The following is a 23,255-nucleotide window of genomic DNA, read 5'->3' on the forward strand; positions in this document are numbered from 1 at the left end:
TTTGTAATATGGGGTGGTGGAAGTGCTCAGCGGCTACCACCGGCAACTCTAGTGGAGAAGGCAATTGGTTGGGCACCCAAAATTACTCGGTAAATGTTTCTGTGAAGGGGAGCATGGCAGTGTGAACTGGCTAAACTTCAGGGATTTGAATACTGGGATACCACTGTTGGAGACCTCCTGGAGAATGGGGATCTAATGTTGTTCTCTGTTCAGATGGAATGTAGCCTACACCCACTCCAGTTCCTGAGATACTTAGTTACGACACGCTTAGCAGGCGGAAAGACTGGGAAGCTGGAGCTCCTGGAATACGTCCCACTGGAAGGGCGAATACTCATGGAGGTAATGGGGAAAGGAACAATCTCCCCCAACTTATGAGACGTTCAATAATAACATGCCAGACAATCTAGATCCACTCTGGGGAGATGGGTGCTAGATTTGGGAGTACTGGAGGACTGTGAGGTGGTGCTGATGTATCCTAGAGAGGTGGCTATAAAATGTTTGCCTGCTGTTAATACAGTTTAATATTCCACCGGGTTTATTACGATCAGCGCAGATTGCACACTATGGGAAAGGCAGCCCTGCTGATATGTATGCACTGTGCTTGGGCCATTGGGTCTTTTATACTAACTTTATGGGAATGTCCTCTCATACAGGTCTACTGAACAGTTATTATCCAGGAACTCTGCGCTATACTTCAGGTTTCTCTTTCACTTGATCTGAAATTTGTTCTACTGTAAATCCCCAATGATGTAGACACCCATGCTTTAAACTTCTCTTTAGTGCCTAGGTTCTAGTGGTGGCTAAGAAGTGGCCAGGCTATTGGGGGTGGATGGGGGAGGGGAGGTGGCTCCAGAAGTACTGAGTATTCACAAGTGGAGGCGAGGAATGGATTTTTACATGGCAGCAGAGAAGGTCACCTACCACAGTAGGTGGGTATCTGAAACAATGCACATCCTGGGACAAGGTGCCAAGCCTCCTCCCCCAGGATGGGCAGGGTTCACGAAGGAGAGACTTCAAAGGCCTGCCGCCTTTGTGAGCCTCTCCAGACCATTTGCTGCTTTCAGCAACTGGTCCCAACTATTTCTCCACCCCCAAACCCCCCTCCCCCCTTCCCCACTCTGGGCGGGAGAACCAGCAGGAAAAACAAGTGAGGAAAAGGTGTGACTACCTCTGCCAACTCCACCCCTCAGGTGGAGGAGGCGAGGTGAAGCACAACCTCGAGTCCCCGCCATCTTGAGGATGGGGGGGACTCAGCCAACCAGGGACAGGCACCTGGCCGGCTCCCACTGGAGAGTGGCAGAATTGGGGGTGTACCCACCCCAGGGAAGGGACCCATTGGTCCCTGCCCTTTACCTACCTGTAACACCCCTAAATGTAGTATTTAGGGGCACCCTCAACCTTCCTCAGATTAGAAACCACAAGAAAATAAGATAAAAGGGGACGGAAGAGCCGTGCAGAGCTAACAAGAGGACGATGCCACTGACTTGGCCCCAGGCCTGTCTCCCCTCGAACCTGCTTCTGCAAAAATCCCGGCATGTCCTGCAGCCAGGAACCTCACAAACCCCGGAGGACCTGCCTGCGTTCACTTCAAGGACTCTATCTCCCAAGAACACCGGGCGTGTTTAATATGCAGCTTCTGGTGCCAGCCAGTGACCGGAAACCCAGCACACTCTGCACCCGCCGGCCCGAGCGCGAGTGAACCAACACCACAAGGAGGTCCCCCCTGATGATCCTGACCTGAGATCCGGCGACCCCTGACCTGCCTCAAGCCTCCAGATGACACCAGCAGCCTCAATCCAGAGGACCCCCCCCCCCTTCCGTGACCAGAGCGGGTAAGAAAATCCAACGTCAAAAGGCACCCGACGCCCCACGGCCTTGTGTGCTCAAACCCACGGTGCCTAACCAACCCACGACGCCCCAACTTACCCCTCGAAGTGGTTGCACCCAGAAGATCCTTGTCCCTGAGCCTGCAGTGTTTCTTTGTCCCCGGAGGTTCTCCATTGAAAAAACACAGGACACCTGACCTCAAAACAGCACCCTGCACCCGGCTGCCCCAGTGCTGCTGAGGGTGCACCTTTGGTGCTACTTTGGTCCCCAACTTGCCCTGAGCTAAACCCTAGGAGCTTTGCTCCCAGCCGTGTGGCCTGCTAGCCAGCAGCCACCAACCGGAAGCCCCATATCCTCCGTAGGATTATTGGGCCTCTCAACACTCTGCACCTGGCCGCCCTAGTGCTGCTGAGGGTGCAATCTCCGTGCATCACTGACCCTGGGGGACCCCTGAGTCTAACCCCAGAACCTTAACTCCCACAGTCGTTTACTTACCTGCAAACCGATAACCTGTTCTTCTAAAGAATAACATTGGCAATTTTCTCCGAATTTTTTTTTAAAACTTTAAATATTCCTTAAAAATCGAAATAATAACAAACGCATTTTCTCAAATGTTTTCAGGAAACATCCCAGTGCTGAATCTAGGCATCCAGCACTGATTTTAAAAAAAAAAACAGCATTTTTTAACTGTATTACAAAGTATCATATTACTGCAAAGTATTTATATGCCTACCTTATATTTGTATACAACAATTGGCCTGGAGTTCAGTTCCTGTGTGTGTAAATTCATTTTTAACACTAACATGAGAGGGGGGTGGGACTAGGAGCTAGTTTAAAGAATGTGGGAAGGTCCTGTACCAACGCTCCTAAGACAACTTCTTATAACATGGTGGTAACCGTTCCTAAAAGGAGGCACAATTGTTCAACAACTGAACTATGGTTGTGAGTCAATTGTCACCGTCTCCAAGAGACGGTTGTGTGCTAGAAGTAGAGGTAGACCTATCTTTTGTGCCCTCACACACTCTTGCGAGTGTAAAGCATCATCATTGGGTGGTGCTCCTCATGGGGGTGGCGTTGCAGTCCCTCACAGGCCCTACGAGAGGGCTCTTTGTTGGAGACAAGGAGGTGCCGTACTTGTGCATGTGGTGTGTGGGCCAAGGTGGTGAGTGAAGGTGATGTTAAAATTACCTCTTGGTACCTAAATAGGTTTAATAAAGGGCCTTGAGGTAAATTAAAAGATTGTGTGGTTTGGAGGCTCTCCTTTCGACTAAATAAAAGGGAGAGACTAGCGTGTTCCCACCTGCTCTCAAACCGTGAATATGTGTGTGATGTGCTAAAAGTAAGTGGTGGTCGACATGTTTCGCGCACTCCAATGGTCCCTAGTGGATCCTAGTGCGCTTCTTCAGGACCGTGTGCATCAAGTCAGTAATAGTGTGAGTCAGGGAAAGACACCCTATACTTCCACGTCACCTGTTGTCAGGTTAGATAAGACGTCTCTGTGTCCGACACGTTTTGTCCGTGTTCTCAATAAACCAAAACCTGTTGGAGACAGAGAAAAAACAAGAATCCACCATGACTGAATGTGGAATCAAACAATGGTTTAGAAAATAGGATAGAGACAGACCGGTACCACAAACTGCGTGGCCCTGTCGATGGTAGTGTAATGCGTGCAATTAGCGTGTCTGCAGGACTAAAGTGATAGACAGGGTGGTTCTATAGTAACCATCTGCAGAAGAGGAGAAGGGTAGGAGTTGGATCCAAGTGAGGAAAAAGCTCAGGAGGTCTATAGACGCACAATGACTGACAGAGGTAGGGATATGGTGAGGATGAAAGGTATCAGCACTTCACTAAGTGTTATGTGTGATAGAAGTATAGGCCGATTATGGTGTGAGTAAGATCACAAAGGGGGTAGCATGGACACGCTTCTGAAAAATGCTGTCAGCAGTGAGAAGGGAACTGCGATGTACGGCAAAACAGTGCTGGCGGCATAACCATGAGTACAGGGTGGAACAAGGGACTGAATGAGTGTATGGGCGAGGGGTGCCTTGAAGGATGCATGGGTAAAGCTAAAAACTATTTTTAATGAAGCCAAATAAGGTCCGATTAAGTTCGGCAAATAAGTAAACGGGGCCCGGGTGATAGAAAGTATCAGGAGATACGGGGTGTTTAGTGTGAGCGAGAGACCAAAGGTAAAACGCTGCTGCATGAAAATGCCTGTGAAAGGACGGGGTGTGGGGAAATAAGGAAGCAGTGGTGGGTAGACATACCAACGCGTAGTGGGCGTAGAAAAGTAATGCAATGTGGACAGCTAAAACCGATAATGCCATAAAAGAAACGTACCCTAATAGTCGAAGGGGCGCATCGGCGTATCGTCAGGCAGCCGAGGAAGGGAACTGGATTGGAAAAAAAGCAGGACATTAATTCAACACCCATTTTGTGATCATCCTAACGCGGCGTAGTTCAACTTACCAAACTTCAGGGAACAGGCGGTTGCATGGACTCAGTTATTTCCTCGTGGAGGCGCCCGTATACCCGTCGCCGGATCAGGTTACGCCGGTTGCTGTTACTCCATGAGACGGTAGTTTAAATGATGTGACTTCCGTGTTAGTAGTCGGATAGTCACGTGGTTTAAGAGCACGTAATAACGTGGCGTATGGAGTAAAAGGTTGTGCTATTCTGTCAGCCATGTTGGGTAGAGTGAAATGACCTGGGAAAGTATGTAGGAGATGGCAGATAGAAGATATGAAACAATATGTACAAATTTATGGAGAAAAAGTTAGTCCAGTATGTGTGCATTGAAACGGTCTGAATGCGCTGTTATGAGTATGAGCGTGTAACATTGTTTACTGCATGTTGCAGAATAATAACAAACGTGTACTTATGGGATGAAGTGCAGTACTGTCTGCCATTTTAAATGGAGTCAGTTTATTTGGTTGTTATGCCTTACGTACGGGAAATAGTCAGAAATGGCTCTGTTGTGGCATATACTTAAGCCAGGCACTTGGTGTATGTGTGTGGAAAGATGGTAGGAAATATACTTGTCGATATTCTCATGAGAGAATATAGTCTATAAGTATGATAGTATGACTACTCAGTTTGTAGCCCATATTGTATTGGTAGGGTTTGGCTAAGCACCCATATGTATGGAAATATGTACGTATAATATGTGTAGATAGTGGGGGAACAGATCATGAGTGGAATATTAATAAATTATCTCCCGCGTAACTGCGTAGGTGAAGTTACGTGGTGGGGGGGGTCATGATTCATGGTACTAGTTCTACCCACGGGATATCGTCATTAAGTCCTGTTTCGTTACTCTTAACCCTGAACACCCGTTGTTGTCTGAATAGAGCAGAAGTGCTCCACTGGGGATTAGTCAATTATTGTCCGCCTTAGGCTTTCGGGTGCATGATTTTTCTCAGTACAGTACGTCTGTAGTTTTGTAGTCATTTTTCGGCAACGTTTTGTACTTTTGTGCTCGCCGGTGCGGACGTTGACCGGTCTCTAGGTCATACCCACATATTTCAGAGTGCAAGGGCATGTCAATAAAACTCCATTCTTGGTGTTGCAACTTGTGTGGCGTTTTTGCTGCCATGGCCTTATCATACCCAAATCTATTTCTTTTGTCGGTGTAGCCTGGGGGCAGGCTGAGCATGATCCGCATGGATAGTGTCCTGCAACCGGGGGTAGCGCCCACAGCGTGGATTGGGTCTGGACTTGTCTTGTGGGACGTGTGTGTGCTAGAATCTCTGAAATTCTGCGTGCGTTGGAAGGCAAATAGGGGTATAAGGCCTGGGCTGAAGTCACCTGTTTCAAAAAATTTCCAGTGTCTTTTTACAACCTTCTGGATAGAGTTTGAGTTGGGTGTGAATGTAGTCACACATGTCATTGATTCAGTTTCTGTCTTGTCTCTCGTTTCCAGGAGGGCTTCTCTAGAATTTGTATTTTGCTCTTTTGTGTGCTTTCTTTATAATCCTCCTTGGGTATTGTCTTGCTGTAAGATTGTGTGATGGGAATTTCGCCTGGGCTTCGAATTCATTGAGTGTTGCAATTTTTACGTAGACGTAGGAACTGACCCACCAGGAGGTTCTCTTAATGCCTTGGGTGGTGACTTTGGTATAGGAGAAGACTGTTCCTATCAGTGATCTTTTTGTAGTTGGTAGTGAGTAGGTTACCAATTTGTAATGAGATTCGTAGATCCAGGAATGGGATACAGTCGTTTGACATAGAGCCTGTGAATTTGAGAAAGGGGTCCAATGTTTTCACCCCCATGAAAATATTCCGACGTTCATTTTCTGTACCTCTCCAGAAGACTAGGACGTTGTCCATGTAGTGACGCCATAGTAAGATGTTAGTGTTGTATGGGTTGGTGGTCTTCAGTATATGTTCGGACTCAGCCATGTAAAGACAGGCTAGACTCGGTGCGAATGTGCTCCCCATGCTTGTGCCCTGTATTTGATGGTATAGTTTCTTTTCATAGGCAAAGAAGTTTTCTTTGAGGGCAATGGTAGCACAGTTCCAAATGAAGTTGATGGGCATCTCATAAGGCCAAGGGTCCAGATCCTAGAGCGCACGTTCCAATACCCCAATGGTGGAGTCCTGGGGTATATTAGTATACAATGCCTCTTCGTCCAGGGTGACCAGGAGGTTGATCAGGCTTGGGTCTTCAAAGTTCTGAATGAGGTTGAGGACCTCGGTGGTATCTCACAGGTAGGTTGGGGTTTTCACAACCAGTGGTCGCAGAAAGAAGTCGTGGAATTTGCTGAGAGGTTCTAGAAGTGATTATATCCCGGACACTATAGGTTGTCCTGGTGGTGGGTTGAGACCTTTATAGATCTTAGGGCGATTGTAAAAGTAGGGAATGCGTGGATCCTCATTTGTCAGGAAAGATGCTTCGTCCCGAGTGATCCATCCCTCGGTCTCTGCTTCCATCACCAGGCTCTGAATCCGGATGGTTCAACGTCTCGTGGGATCTTCCTCAATCGGTTTATAGTACTTAGTATCTGAAAGCTGGCAGATGCATTCAGCGTCATAATCCACTGTCTTGTATGAAGATAGCTCCTCCCTTATCGGCGGGTTTTATGATAGTAGGGTCTGTCGCGATCACCTTCCACAGTCCTCTTTCATACCTCGTAAGGTTGTCAAAAGATAGATTCCTTGTGATCTCCTTATCGTCTTAAAGAATAGCTTGTTTAAACGTGAGAACTTCGTTGGGTGTCATAGCAGCGGTGGGGGTAAATTTAGATTTTCTCTTGAACCCAGTGCCTGTTATGGGATCCTCAGGTTTGTCTTGAAAGAATACTTGGAGTCGCACTTTCCGGAAGAACTGGTGGTCCTTGATGATGAAGTTTGAAAGCGTCTTTCTCCAAGAGCCTGTATTCGCCCTCCACTAGGGGTCTGGATGAAAGATTCAGTACTAGGGTCTGGTGGTCTTGCTCCTCAGTACCATCTGGTCTTGCCAATGGACATTCTTGGCCCCTCTTCTGCCTCTTCCTCTGCCCCGCCCTCTGTAAAGAAAAAAAAAGGGGGGGGGGGTTCGGGAACTGTTGATATTGGGGCATTTGAGGGTGGTGTTCTGGTGGTCCATTGCACATTGGAGGATGTCCCATCCATGATCCTTGGTACATCTGTGGTTGGAAAGGTAGGGATGGGAAGCCTTGAAGTATCTGGGGTTGTTGATGTCTGTAGCCTCCCCTTTGTCTCTGTTGGTTATTTTCATAACTTGAATCACTGCTGGTGGAGTCTGATCTTCCTGAATGTATGCTGCTTCCTTCATCCGACGTGGTCTCATTATGTTGAAACAGTCTTCTTTGGTATAGGGATAGATCTTTTCTTTGTCAAAGCGTTTCAAATCTTTTTGAAGTTTGTTTACTTTCTGATTAGTGAGGTATTCTTTGTGATCATTCATTTCCTCATTTATTTCTGTGAGTTAGGATTTGAAAGCAGTGATGGATATTCCTGTTTTAACCCATTCTCTGCAATAGTGATTTTTATGAGGAGTTCGTCAGAAAGGCGTTTGGCCGTGTTGATGATTAACACCAGCCAGTCGCGGGTGCACTTCCAGGCTATTTTAGACCATTCATGGCGAAAGGTGAGTTCTCCAGTATTGGGGTGTCTTTCATAGATTCACATGCTTGAATATTCCCCGTCGTCGAAGTGGGAGTCCCACGGTACATAAAAAGCAATAAGCCTCATGTATATAGATACATAAATAATATATATATATAAGAATAAAATACATGTATAAAAATAAACATCATATAGTTTAAAAGTAACATACCAAGTCAAAAGTACCATAGGATAACATTGACACATAGGAAAGCATTGAGAAAGGAGTCACTTTACTGACATATCCATGTTGTCTTATAGTCCAAACTCTAGCCAATCAGGCGCAAGCACCCTCTAGAACCTTCTCCTCCGAGGCTCAGGCCCTTAGATTTTCTACTGCACGTCGTGTGAAGGGAGTCTCCCTGAGCTCTGCTCGGTTCTACTCTGGTTTGAATTTTCTTCAACTTCTCCTCATGTCTTCAAATAAGAAGTCTCTTTTCCGTCCCTGTGCTTCTTGTGGGAAGCTAAGACTTTTTTCTGAGGACCCTCATGAAAAATGTATTTACTGCCTTTACCCTGACCATAAGGTGGGCAACTGTAAAATCTGTAGAACTTTTTCACAAAAGACTCTAAAGGACAGAGAGGGTCGCCTTCTTCTGTGGCTCCAAAAATTGAAGGACGCAGATAATCCTCTCTCTGATGTTGAAAGTGTGGCTTCTGCTCGCACCGGAGTCTCTTCCAAGTGTAGTAGCGTACAGGACTTGCCCTCTCCCTTTCTAAAGAAGAGAAAGCTTCACCTTTTGGGAGTTTCTAAGGTTCCAGTACATTCTGCTACTACGTCAACGCCCCCCGATCTCACTCTCAGGCATCTGTGGCTCCTTCAGCGCATGTTTCTACTCAAAAACGTGCCAAACCGTCGACGGTCACTCCGTCGACGAAATCTGCTGCTTCTTCAACCTCGGTGACGACGGTTTCCAGCAGATTCCCTATGTCGTCGACGACTGCTTCGTCGACGCTATCGCCATCGATGGTGGTTTGTGTTTCATTTAAGGCTATCTCGTCGACTATTCCTATTTCCTCCTCGTCGACGACGAAGAAACTGGTTATCCCGTCGACGTCCAAACCCTCATCGACTATCAAAAAGAAGAAATCGTCGTCATCGATGATTAAAGCTTCGTCGGCGGCAGCTTCGTCGGCGGCAGCTTCGTCGGCGATGGCTTCGGCGGCAGCTGCGGCGGCTTCGGCGGTATTGTCCACTTTTGCATCTCTTCCACTGGTGCCGTTTTCTACGCCAACATCTGCACCTGTCGACGATTCCTTGCTTCAGCGTCGTCACGCTGTTTTGGACTCCATTATAATGCCACCGGCCACTCAGCCACTGCAACAGCTGTTTCCCTCTGGCAACGAGGATGACTCTGCTTCTGATGAGGACATTCATTCCACATTCCGGGCTGCTCGCAGTCCATCAGAACTCTTTATAAAATGTCAGGATTTCGAGGATGAGGATCAGGAGGATCATTATTATCAAGAAGAGGAGCAGGATCCTCCTGCACAGGTCCCGATGGCACAGCTTCCTTTGTCCCTCATCTCTAATCTCCAATTCATGTTGGAAGATTACAATCGCCGTTTTCCACCTTCTTCTCACAGTTCTCCACGTGACGCACCATTGAACTTTCCGACTCCTACTCCAGTGCCGGCGGAGCCAACGCCATCTGCCCCTTCACTGGAAAGAGCGGCGCAGCGATTTCATCTCCCCATGATCGTGAGAGAGGAGGATTGCTTTCTGTATGATTTCAAATCACAATCACAGAAACAAGTTCGGGCCGTGCCCATAATTGACTTTATTTGGAGTGAAGGGATTAAACTGATAAACACCTAATTCAATCCTGGCAGTTCTTCCGCGGTTGGAGAAAAAGTATAAAGCCCCGGACTCTTCTCCTGCTTGCTTAGTATCCCAGCCTAAGCCGGATTCAGTCATCACCCAGGCGGCACAACGTCGCTCGAAGAATCCCTCGTCTCCACTCCACATGACCGTGATGGCCGTCGCCTGGACGCCATTGGGAAGAAGTTCTCTACCATGGCCTCCACGACAGTACGGGCAGCAAATTCTTTGGCCATCTTGGGCCGTTACGATCGCCAAATGTGGTCGGACATGGAGGCCTTCATTAAGCTAATTCCAGAGCCCTCTAGAGCGGACGCTCTCAAGATTCTGCAAGAAGGTGAAAGAGCATCTTCAGAGATTATTGATTGCTCTGTAGATATCGCCTCAACGGGTTTTCGACAGCCAGCTGGGGAAGCTGTTTTAAGGAGGCAAGGCTGGCTTCGTTCCACTTCTTTTCGTCAAGAAGTCCAGGCAAAGATTCTCGATATGCCCTTTGTGTCCTTCTTTATTGTTTGGAGCGCCTCATCCACATGCTGTCCAAACAAGGACTCCCCATCAGAGACGGCTCGTTCCCTTGGCACGCTCCAGTTTAGAAGGCAGCCTTTTCGGGGTGCTCGCGGACGCAGCACCACCTCTTCCTTTCGTGGCAGTTCCACTCAATACCGCCCTTACAACCAATGACACCAACGTTTTTCCTCCCAAAACCCACAGTCCTACAGGCAACAGACTAGTAAATCCTACAGAGGCAAGTCCAACTATAGGGGGAACTCCTCCAAAAAACAATGACTCTTTGTTTATATCCCCCTCCCCTCAGTGCCCCCCATCCCGAGTTGGAGGACGAATCTCAAAATTCTTTTCAAATTGGTCATTGATCACTTCAGACCGTTGGGTGTTGGACATTGTTTCAAAAGGCCATGCCCTAGAATTCGTCAAATTCCCACGAAACACCCCTCCATCCGGTCCTCCTCCCGCTCATCTCAAAGAGCTTTTCCATCAGATCAGCATTATGCTCAAGAAAGGGGCCATCGAAGTGGTTCCGAAATCTCAGAAGGGGTTGGGCTTCTATTCCCGTTTTTTCCTCGTATTAAAGAAATCTGGGGAGTGGCGCCCTATCCTCGACCTGAGGTCCCTCAACAAGTTTCTAAAAGACCAATCATTCCGCATACTCACGCTGAGGGACATTCTACGGTTCCTTTCTCAAGACGACTTCATGACGACAATCGATCTTCAGGATGCTTATTTCCACGTGCCAATTTTACCTCGCCACAGGAAATACCTACGCTTCCGTGTAGGCCAGAGGGACTTTCAATTCAGAGTCCCGCCCTTCGGGCTTCGTTTAGCTCCTCGAGTCTTCACGAAAGTCCTTGCCCCGGTGGTGGCCCATTTGCGGTTGCGAGGCATTCAAATATTCCCTTATTTGGACGATTGTCTCATCAAGTCTCAGTCCTACCGCCAAGCATCCCTAGATACTCAGTATTGTCGGACTCTGTTCCACTCTCTAGGACTGTCAGTCAACATACAAAAGTCTTACCTCACTCCAGCTCGGCTCAGAACGTTCCTAGGAGCTACCATCAATACCTCCATGGCCATGGCTTTTGTCTCCGCCGAACGGCAAACACGGATCCTGAAGCTCGCAGCTTCCATCAGATCAAAGCGGTCCGTTTCAGTCCGCATATTAAAGTCCTTTCTGGGGATGGCGTCCTCCTGTATGACTTTGATCCCACATTGCAGACTGAAGAGTCGTCCCATTCAAGAAGAACTGGACAAACCATGGCGTCAGATCTCCGGTTCTTTCAGTGACCGGATCTTCGTAACCACTCGCATGGCACAAGCTCTGCACTGGTGGACACAACCTCGCAACATCGCAGCTGGAACTTCTTTCCTGGCAAAAGCCCCGGAACTCGTTCTTACCACGGATGCCTCCCTCGAAGGGTGGGGCGGACACCTTCAAGATCTGTCCATCAAGGGCAAATGGACCCTGTCCCAACGTTCTTGGCACATCAACAGACTAGAACTAATGGCTATTTTCCTTGCACTCAAATCCTTCCGGCTCCAGCTTCAAGGGGAATCGGTGCTCATTCAAACGGATAACACCACCAGCATGCACTACCTAAACAAGCAGGGTGGGACAAAATCTCCACTGCTTTCCCAGCTGGCTCAGAAGATCTGGCATTGGGCCGTACTCCATCAGATCACGCTCACTGCAGTCCACCTGCCTGGCATTTCCAACATTCTAGCAGACTCACTCAGTCGGTCAGCGTCATCGACCCACGAGTGGGAGTTACATCAGCCGACTCTAGACTTTGTCTTCAGCCTTTGGGGTCACCCGATCCTGGATCTCTTTGCAACTCCACAGAACAGCAAGTGCCAGTCTTACGCAAGTTGGCTTCCTCCACAGAGGGTCGCGCGGAAATGCCCTTTCGATGGACTGGTGCAAGATACTTTCCTATGCTTTTCCGCCGATCCCTCTGATTCCTCGAGTGTTGTGGAAAATGCGGAGACAACCGTGCCACATTCTCCTGATTGCTCCACGTTGGCCCCGGCAGGCATGGTTCTCTGAGCTACTGCTCCTCTCTCAGTGCGAGCCCATCCTTCTTCGCCCTCGGCCGGACCTTCTGACAATGAACAACGGTCGGATCTGCCATCCGAATCCCAGTTCACTCAAATTGTCTGCCTGGAACCTGAGCACCTTGAATTTGCTCACTTGAACATTTCACCTGCCTGCAGGGAAGATCTTGCCAGGGCGCGGGCGCCTTCCACGGTGAAGATCTACAAACTAAAGTGGAAGCGCTCCGGTCACTGGTGCTCGTCTGTTAACATCCACCCAGTGCACGCCTCCCCGGCACAGATTCTGCCTTTCTTTCTGCAGTTGGCCCAGTCCGGACTGTCTCACTCCACCTTAAAAGTCTTTCTAGCGGCAATTTCTCGCTTTCGTCAGGACGGCTCTTCCTCTCTATTAATCTAGAGTAATTCAGCAATTCTTTAAAGGATTGTTCCAGATGTTTCCACCCATTCGACGTCCTCCGCCCACGTGGCGTCTTAACATCGTATTGGCGCAGCTTATGAAGGCGCCCTTTGAGCCAATCCATTCTGCGGATTTCAAATTTTTAGCCTGGAAGGTCTCCCTCCTGCTTGCACTGACTTCCTCTCGCCGAGTAAGTGACATTCACGCCTTCACAATCCAGCCTCCTCCTCTTCAATTTAAATCGGACTGTGTAATTCTTCACACTAACCCAGCTTTCATGCCAAAGGTGCCGTCCGATTTTTCATCTTAATGAACCCATAATTCTAAAAACATTTTTTTCCTCATCCGCAATCTCCAGCGGAACAGAGTCTACACTCTTTGGACTTAAAGAGGCGCCTCAAGTTTTATATCAGCACAACGGCACCCTTTCGCCAGTCTGATCAACTGTTCGTTGCCTAAGGGCGCACCTGTAAGGCACATTCTGTTACCAAACCAACAATTGCACGTTGGATTTCTTCACCGATATCTTTCTGCCATCTGAAGGCTGGCAAGCCTCTTTCTTCTGGAGTAAGGGCGCATTCTACAAGGGCAATGTCCTCCTCCACTGCTTTATTCTCTGGTGTGCCCATTCATCAGATCTGCCGGGCAGCTACGTGGTCCAGCAGGCACACTTTCACGAGGCACTACTGCCTCAATGCCAACAATGAAGCTGATACGGCAGTGGACCAAGCAGTTCTTCTTAATCTCTTCAAATAAGGTGGGCCTCTGTTACTTCCCTCCTCCTTGGGTTATTAGCTGTGTGTTTTTATCATACAATGTCATTGTATTTCATGCAACTTTGATACTGCCTCTTCAGGCTGCAGAGTACTGCTCACTATTCTATTCAAGCATGTGAATCTATGAAAGACACCCCAATACTGGAAAAGAATAAATGTTACTTACCTGTAAACTGTGGTTCTCCAGTATTGGTGTCTTTCATAGATTCACATGCGACCCACCCTCCTCCCCTTAGAGGCTCTCTTCTCCTCATTAGACTCTGTCACTCTTGTGCTACGAAAATCTGAGGGCCTAAGCCTCTGAGGAGAAGGTTCTAGAGGGTGCTTGCGCCGGATTGGCTAGAGTTTGGACTATAAAACGACATGGATATGTCAATAAAGTGACTCCTTTCTCAATGCTTTCCTATGTGTCAATGTTATCCTATGGTACTTTTGACTTGGTATGTTACTTTTAAACTATATGATGTTTATATTTACATGTATTTTATTCTTATATATATTATTTATGTATCTATATACATGAGGCTTATTGCTTTTTATGTACCGTGGGACTCCCACTTCGACGGGGAATATTCAAGCATGTGAATCTTTGAAAGACACCAATACTGGAGAACCACAGTTTACAGGTAACATTTGTTCATCGTCTAGGAATATCCTGGGTGCCAGTGAAACGAGGCGGGCATTTGGGGCAATGTTCGTCCTTAGGTATTCTGTCATGACAATTCCGTGCAAGGCTGTCTTAATCTGAAGTTTTCTTAATGACTGAAGAGACTTCCAATCGTCGTTTTTGCTGCCTGTGGCTGCACTCCCATCTCCTGCTAGGAGGGAGGGTGTCCTGAGAATTTCTGCAATTGTTTTGTCCACAAAGCTAAGGCCTTGATTGTCCATGTTCCTGATGTGTGTATCTGCCTGTGTGTATATTGTGCCTCCTTGAGCAGTCCGTGATAGACCAGTCACATATGAGCAGGGTGTGTTGAAAGGAGAGGATAGGTGTCCCACGGCTGGCCGCCGTTCACTAATTAAACACTAACATGGGGGGGGGGGGGCGAACTAGGAGCTAGTTGAAAGAATGTGGGAAGGTCCTGTACCAACGCTCCTAAGACCACTTGTTATAAAATAGTGGTAACCGTTCCTAAAAGGAGGGACAATTGTTCAACAACCGAACTATGGTTGTGAGTTCAAGAGACGGTTGAGTGTGCTAGAAGTGGGGGTAGACCTATCTTTTGTGCCCTCACACACTCTTGCGAGTGTAAAGCATCATCATTGGGTGGTGCTCCTCATGGGGGTGGCGCTGCAGTCCCTCACAGGCCCTACGAGAGGGCTCTTTGTTGGAGATCTTTTAAGGAGGTGCCGTACTTGTGCATGTGGGTGTGTGGGCCAAGGTGGTGAGTGAAGGTGATGTTAAAATTACCTCTTGGTACCTAAATAAGTTTAATAAAGGGCCCTTGAGGTAAATTAACCCCTTCCATGCTCATGACGGAACGGTTCCGTCATGAGCATCGGTTGAGCTGTGCTCATGACGGAACCGTTCCGTCATGGCCCCGCCCGCGCTCGAACCCTTCAACACCGCGGGGGAATCCGCGCAGCGCTGAAGGGGTTAAAAAGATTGTGTGGTTTGGAGGCTCTCCTTTGGACTAAATAAAAGGGAGGGACTAGCGTGTTCCCACCTGGTCTCAAACCGTGAATATAAGTGTGTGATGTGCTAAAGGTAAGTGGTGGTTGACATGTTTCGCGCAGACCAATGGTCCCTAGTGCGCTTCTTTGGGACTGTGTGCATAAAGTAAGTGATGGTGGGAGTCCGGGAAAGACACTCTATACTTCCACGTCACCTGTTGTCAGGTTGGATAAGACGTCTCTGCGTCCGAGACACGTTTTGTCAGTATCATATTACTGCAAAGTATTTATATGCTTACCTGTGCCAGGCTTGCTTGGTTCTAGAAAAATAAAACGGTATATACTTTTATACAACAATTGGCCTAGAGTTTAGTTCCCGAGTGTGAATTCATTTACTGACTCTGTACATCAAATGCTTCACTTTGGTGCACTGTATATATAGAGCCAGTTTCTCACAGGGGTTGCAACAGATATCTGGATGGCAGTCCTGGACTCGCCTGAAGTCAGGAGACCTGATTGGTACTCACCCGGGGTTGACTGGATGTAATTTGAGTATCAAGCTTTCTTATCTCCAGTATGGATGGCTTCTATATTATATGCATAATGGTGGGCATTGTTGTGCACTCCATTTGTATTTCCGGAACATTGGCGCATGTCACCCTTAACTGTAATTTTCTTTCTTTTTGCTTATTTCATGGAAATAAACCTTTTTTTTAAAAATAGTGCACGTATTAGCAAGAATAAACTGATACAAGAGGGTGAGAGATACCTAGTGAAGACCTGTACATGAGGGTGAGAGAAGGGTCTGTGAAAGAGGTGAATGATAAAGGAGGATGCCAGACAATCTGATCCTACTACGGCAGAACATGGGCTACTAAGAGAATTTTTAGAATGAGCAGTAAACAGCTGTTTATATGAAAATTGGAATGACCGGCAGGAAAAAGATACATTATATGGATTCGAAAGGGAGGGGCGCAGGAAAAAGAAATGAGTCTCGGTTTGGAGCACGCAAGCTCGCTTCTTATGTCCTATAGATGCCAAGATAAATTTAGGCCACTTACTCTGCAAGTAAACAGGGATGTTTACGGAAGATGTCCTAGAGTAACTTGAGCATATGAAAGTTTTCAAGTCCCTTACAACTGTGGGTACTTTAGGTGTGCCCTAAAATCTACAGTGGTGGTGTGCAAAAGGTTCCACTTAAATTTGATCAGATTCATCGTTGGTTGTGAATGATGGTATATCAATGGAGTAGTTTGTGAGAATTTTTGACTTGTCATAGGGTAGCTGGGTCAGCCGGGATAAATGTAAAGGTAAGATCCTAGCTTGCATCATTTATATTGTTTGCATTTCAGATGATGAACTAATCCAACGAATTGCGGCAGTGTTGAGAGAGTCTGGGGACCGCTTGCAAGAGGTGGTAAGTGTATTGTCCTCAAATCTTTCCTCTCATGCTCGGGAATACTCTGCATGATTTGCTTTTGTACAGACCATTACCTCCAGTCCATTTTATTTAGGCTTACTCAAGATAGCGGAAAACATAGTGCAGTTGTCAAATTCCAGATGGATGGATATCTGAAAGAAAAATCGGGGAACTGCTTTGTAGCTTCAAAGTAGTAAAACATGATTTTAATGTAAATGGAAAAATTGGGTAATATAGTGTAGGAAATTGGGTTACTGGTTGAGGGGGGTGAAACCCTATTCAAGCAGCAACCACAAGTCTGGTATGGGTAAAACGCAAGCAAACCCCAAACTAACCTGTGCTCAACCCTTGGTAGCTTGGCACAAAACCAGTCAGGCTTAACTTGGAGACCATGTGTAGAGTATTTGTGGCATTTCAAACCGAAATAAAGTGAAAGTTCAACACAAGAAAAATCCCTCACCAATTAAGAAAAATAGCGTAAAACGTATTAAGTTATTTGAGACCAAAAATCCAATCAGAGCCCAAGATATGCAGTTTTAAATATTTAAGTGAATACAGTGCTTAGAATCACAAAGCTTAGAAAGGAAAACAAGGGTACCCCAATATTAGAACCTGGGGTGGAGTAATGTTTGTGGAAACAATGGTTCATATGTGGCCAGAAAATGGTCCAAGAAAGACTCAGAAGTTGCGTCCGAATCGGGAACACTGAAACGGAGTCTAGAGATGCAATTAATGCTAGAGAGAGCAAGGAAATTACTGACCAGGGACCATTTTCAATCAGGTTAAAAGTAGTTATTTATTTTCAATAGTATGCAAGAAATAGTATTAATAGTTAAGGTGCTCACATAAGTGACAAGCGTGAGGTGCTCAGTGAGGGTGACTTTAAAATATGTACATCGCATTAACACAAGAACTCCATATGAACGAATTTATGTACAATGCATGGAGCTCAGGTTGTTGGGGGGTCGATGGCGTTTCGATCTCCGTTATTGGAGATCATCTTCAGGACATAGCATATGTGAGCAATCCGAATTATGAACCAAGCTGTGCCGGTGAAATAGTCGAAATGGAATTGAAGGGTAACCGCAATTAGGGTGAGGAGAGACCAATAATCAGCGAGTGCTGGGGGTTGCATCTGCCCGAAGGGTTGTATGGACCCAGGTTGGGCGTTATTAAATCAGCGCAGGACTAGCGTACAATACTTGATGCCAGTACATGTAACGAGGAGGGCGCTCAAATTAATTCCAATCGAGTTATGATTAGTAGGGTAATACAACGTGCAACACATCTGTATCTGTGTTGCCTGCGGAAGATAATTCCTTCCATCGTATCGTTACTTGGTAATCAGACCGCAGGAGTCAGTCTGCCAAGGGAGGAGCCGGCTGTGTCCCTGACTTCCATGAAGGACTGGCTGAATGAAGACTGCCACATATAAACCATTGTTTCCACAAACATAGAATCACAAAGTGACCGCTGCGGTTATCTGGTCATGCTGGATCGGGGTGACAAAGTAACCAGTTCAGGCCCCCATTTATCTAAATGGGGATATGCTAAAAATTCTGGCGTGGATCCGGCCCTCTAGGATGATTTAGGAGAACCCTCGTCTATCAGATTAGGCCAATGTCTGCAAGAGCCTTGTGAACTAAGCAAAATGTTTTGAAGTTATTGCGCTGAAGGATGAGTAACCCATCAGGTGGTTAATTGATTGGCCTTTGTGTTGGCGGCTATTCGCCCTGCCACATTTTGCAGGTGTTGCATCAGTTAACCTGTATGGGGGAAGCAGAAATTATGGCATTACTGTAGTTCATTGAGAGGAAACGAAAACCCCAGCTTCCAGTCTGTATGGGCTTTGGTAGAAAGGGCAACGGTTTTATAATTGAAGTGGAAACTATTTCTATTGATTATGTGCAGGTTACTGGAGACGTTTTCTTACACTTGTCATATCGTTCACTACTACCTTTTCTAAATCTCAGCAAAAAACAATCCACTCTTCTTCCGGGCCAGCTCTCCAACCTCTCCGCACCACCAGACCCTATATATTCTAAGTTAAAAAAAAAGTTGGTAATTTGACCTTTCATCATGAATCAAATATGTGGATTTGAATGCTTAAAATTCAAATGAAGACTAAGAATGTAGATTGCAGGTCCAGAACAGAGTACGGAGGCTGCTGCTTAGAATTGCTATTATTTTAATAAACTTATACAGAAATTTCACATTTATTTAGGTGTCACCTATACCTAACAAATCAAAACTAATCCAGCTATCATCCGAAATCCAGTTAAAAAGATATTTCAACTATTCATTGCTTATTGGTAACTAGATTATAAATTAAATCACTGCAGAACAGTTCTCGTGAATTCTGTGTCAGTGGTGCATTTTGTGCAGTTCATTTCATGAAGTGGTTTGAGTATTAAAATCCCTGGGAATTATTTTGGATGCACTGTTAAAGAAAATGTTGCCATTAATATAACCAGGGCCCCCAGCAACATTATGATGTTGGTGTTCTTAATACATGACGTTAAGGTAGAATTGGTGCTCAAAGTCACTTCATGCAAATTTTCTCTTCTCCCATGAATATGAAACTACATAGCATATCCCCTACGTTTGATGGAAAACGAATTTCGAAAAGGAAATCTTTTAATGGAAAAAGGTGGCGTCCACATTCAGGGTGTTTTTGATATCGCAAGCCATTTTGTAAGAAAATGTCTTTAGTTGTCCGTGTTCTAATCGTGATATTAAAATTACTTGTAAAATATGTAAGTGTAAAACATTGTACAAATGGCATTTTCTGATAGAATTGCACCTCTAAGCAGTAAAATAAATTTGAATACATATATACTAGATGTAATGTACTTTGTAGTGAGTTTTTATGAATTGCATAAACTAAAAATGTATATAATATTCATTCAATGGATCATTTACATCCGCTGCTTAAAAACCTGTTGCCCCCAGTGTTTAGCTATGGGTGTAATGGATACATGCAACCATGATACCCGCATGAATGTTTGATATGCCTAGTGGTTTCACATATGGTATTCACATATGGTAGTTTAATATAGCCTTATAACCCAACCTAGTGGGCTATACCAGACAATCAACGCCACCCCAGGGTTCAAGGTCCAAGCCGAAGGCGAGGACCTTAAACAGCAGAGTGCTCCAGGCTCCTAATGGCCGGTAGAAGCAGGGAGCTCCAACATTCCAATGTTGTCCTTCATAGCTGTTTCTGTGAACAAAGACCTCACGGAGCCCGAGGGGAATCCAATCCCCTCTGACTCCATGAGGCCTTTTTTATTTGTTGGAACGTTCTGCCCTCTATTGGCAGAATGATCTAATAGCCTTATATCTATCCATAACTGGGATATACCGCCATTCAAGTCCTGCTCCTTTGTTAAAGGCCCTCGCCTTCGGCTTGGGCCTTTAATGACCAGTATAGCCCGCTACGGGCGACTCTAAGGCTAGTAGAACTTTCTCCCCTCTACTAATTATTAAAAACAAAGGCCTCTGGAAGCCCTAAAGGGTTTAACTCCTCTCTGGCTTCGTGAGGCCTTTGTTCCCAACAGCTGTGAAATGGAAAAAAACCTTGGAATGTTGCTCTCCGGGCTTCTACCAGCCAGTTGTCTTCAATGGAGTGCTCAACATTCCAATGTTCTAATAACTGACATTGACCCATTTATTTCGGTTCAAATAAGGTGGGTTTGCTACTAGGGACTGAACAGTTTCTGTCAATTTTTGCAGATTAAATCAGACAAGACCTTGTACAAGGGCATCTGCGAACTGTTTACATCTTATAGTTACTTCAAGAAAGTGACTGACCTGTATGTGGGAGATCAGGTGATCGAGGAAGAGGTGGAAACCCAGCTGCAGAGCGTGAAAATTGCGTTTGCTATGGACATCACTACCAAGCTCACTGCCATTGACCACCACCCCATGAACAAAGTACTGGGATTTGGGGTTAAGTACCTTAAGGAGAAGTTCAGCCCCTGGATCAAAGAGCATGGAGGATGGGTAAGGCAGAATATAAATTGACCATAAGATGATGTGATGCTCAGAAAAGTAATTGTCTGTACTTTTAAGTGTCATTCTATTCTAGCTTCATTGTTGAGTGCAAGGACCCAGATACATTTTTAGGCAACTGCATACATATCTGCCATGGACAATTCTTGTACCAGCCCAATTAAGACACCTTATAATTTTGGTTTGGCACAAAGGATGTTAATCTGGTATTGTTGAGTGTTTGGTTTTTCCAGTAAGACTCATCTGCACCCTACATATTATAAAAAAACATTTTCACTGAAATAACCAAAGGTTTTAGTGGCGTAAAACATCATTTGACTATAACTGGTGAATTTCAGTTTTAACTGAAGTAACTAGAACTTGCTCCCTTGCCATGCACAGTGTTCTCATCAATGATGTTTTTTCAAATGTTATCAATGATGTTATGGAACATGTCAAGAGATGTAATTTTTGAGGTCATGCGCAGTGCATGGCGAGGTATGCCTTTTATTGCAAGACCTTTATGGTTTCAAGAAGGGGGTGGGGGGGTGGGGGTCACCTCTAATCAGTTTCTTACTTATCTTTAATTTGTGCTGTGTTAGGGTTCAATATATTATGTATAGTTTAGATCATATTGGTGCACTGTCTTAATGTATATATTAAACCTGATTTCAAATGACAGTTGATAGAAATGTAGGGTTGATAAAGATTCAGTTAGCCATCTGTTTAGGACAGGCCCAGCAGTTAAGGCAATGGAACAAAATCGGGTCGAGCATTCAACTCGTCACTCAAGATGACATTAGAAAGCAAGTTGATGTTGAAGTCTACCAGAAGTGCAGGGTTAAAGCGAGCTTCGTTATGGCTACAACAACTGTTGCTGTCCTGGCAAGACATTTGCAAGGTAGCTTTCTGAAAATAAAATTATCCTCCTAGCATGGACAATTGTGCATGATGAGGAAGAGGTGGCCCAAGCAGCTCTGTATCCTGATAACATGAAAGGTCAGCTTTGTTTCCTATCTTCTTGAGTAACTAATGGCTAAGGTCCTCTTTATAGTCTATTCAGAAAGAGCATGTGAATCCAAAAACAGCCCCCCCCCCCCATGTCGTGAGGAATGTAACTTACCTTTAATTTTAGCTGTACAGCAGAGCTATCCTAGATTCAAACGTGACCCTTCTATCTGGAGAAACAGACTCCATTGGGCTAACACCTCCAGAGGTGTAAAGTCGTCCTTGACTACAGGTGGTCATGGTCTGTGCAGCCTTTCATTCATTGGCTGGTCGCAAAACACTCCAAAGGTGATGGTTGGGACTACACATTAAAGGCAATGTGTAGAATTTTCACTGTTGTCTTTATAGGAGAACTCGTAGAATGTTCCTCTATAGGAATCTGGGAGATTTAAATGGTATATTGCACTTGGAGACTCCAGCATCCTCTATGGTGACAACTCCAACACAATCGCAAAATCCCTGGCGCAATTTCTGCATGACCACAGTCTGATTTTTAGATTCCCACATAATAGAGGTACCTCCTTAGACCTCATTAGAACAAAATGGAGCCAAGTAATTGTTAAGGAGCTTGTCATTGTGGATTATTCTGTCCATCAGTGGCTTCCTTTGAAGACAGTCGCCAAAACAGTTTTAAGAGGACACACCCCAAGTGACATTTAATTGAATGCAGGAATACGAAAGGCTAGGAAACATGATGAAGTACGGATTCTGGTTCTCTGATGGATCCTGCACCCGTAGCAATTTGGAATTTGGCCTCTATGTCCCTTCTTCCATCATTGCTGGAGGTCTGCAATTTATCACTCAAACTGAAGACAGTCCCTTGGGCATTGAAGTAAGCTACTTAGGATACCCTTGCTTATGAAGCCCTCAGCTGGCCACTAAACACTATCTGCCTATCTCTGTTGCCTTTTTCAGTCAAACTTCTGGAGAAAGCACTAAACAAACAACTCCTCTGTTTTCTCAAGAAAAGGAAGCTGTTTGACACTGCTCAATAAGGTTTCCCCCGTGGGCCTGATAAAGACCACATTGGTGGCCATTCTGGATAAACTGCGTTTGTCAACCAAGGCAGTTCCTCTGCCTGCTTATTTCAGACTTCTGACTTCTTTGCAGCATTGGAAACCATCTCATGTGACTGCCTAATTGTGAGGTTACAAGAAGTGGGGGGGGGGGGCATTGGGCCTGCTCTAAATTGGATTCAGTGATCTCTCCAATCAAGGCAGCAAGCAGTCTATTTGCCTTCTGTTTTGTCCAGCCACTCCGCAGGGAGTTCCTTATAGCTCATCACTGTTTAATGTGTGTGTACAAATGCAAAAAGGACCATTGATGGACAGAATGCAGAATGTCATACATTCACCCCAGTACAGAGATCTGGGCCTAAATCCATCTTTTTTTTGCTCACCATGCCATTCCAGTTTGGACCCAGCCATATGCAAATCAGTCTTTACCCTGTGCCCAGACGTGGGTCCCTTGCTTACTGTGCCACTGGATTCAAGCTAGCCTGGCTGAAGAAGGGTGACCTACCCTGAAACCGGTCCCAGGATGCTTGTTTCCGGTCCAGGGAGGACCTGGCCTGGCAGTTTGGTCTGGACTGTTCCCATGGGGCACAGGGTCAAGAGTGATTTGCATATGGCTGGGTCCAAACTGGGGTGGCGTAGTGGGCAAAAGAACGATGGATTTAACCCAGATCTTTTGACTGGGGGAGAATATTCCGTCCATCATTTG

At 45.9% G+C, this 23,255-nt stretch overlaps 1 protein-coding gene across 1 annotated transcript in view; it reads left to right on the forward strand.

The window, feature by feature from the left end:
• The window catches only part of LOC146854294 (uncharacterized), a 215,934-nt gene that overhangs the window by 164,687 nt on the left and 27,992 nt on the right, over nucleotides 1-23,255 (forward strand). Inside the window, exons 5-6 of the mRNA XM_085652079.1 lie at nucleotides 16,465-16,529; nucleotides 20,268-20,537. Coding sequence (XP_085508205.1) covers nucleotides 16,465-16,529; nucleotides 20,268-20,537 — 335 coding nt within the window. The remainder of the gene's footprint in view (nucleotides 1-16,464; nucleotides 16,530-20,267; nucleotides 20,538-23,255) is intronic.

This window comes from Triturus cristatus, chromosome 4_1, assembly GCF_964204655.1.
Source record: "Triturus cristatus chromosome 4_1, aTriCri1.1, whole genome shotgun sequence".
Lineage (NCBI taxonomy): Eukaryota > Metazoa > Chordata > Amphibia > Caudata > Salamandridae > Triturus > Triturus cristatus.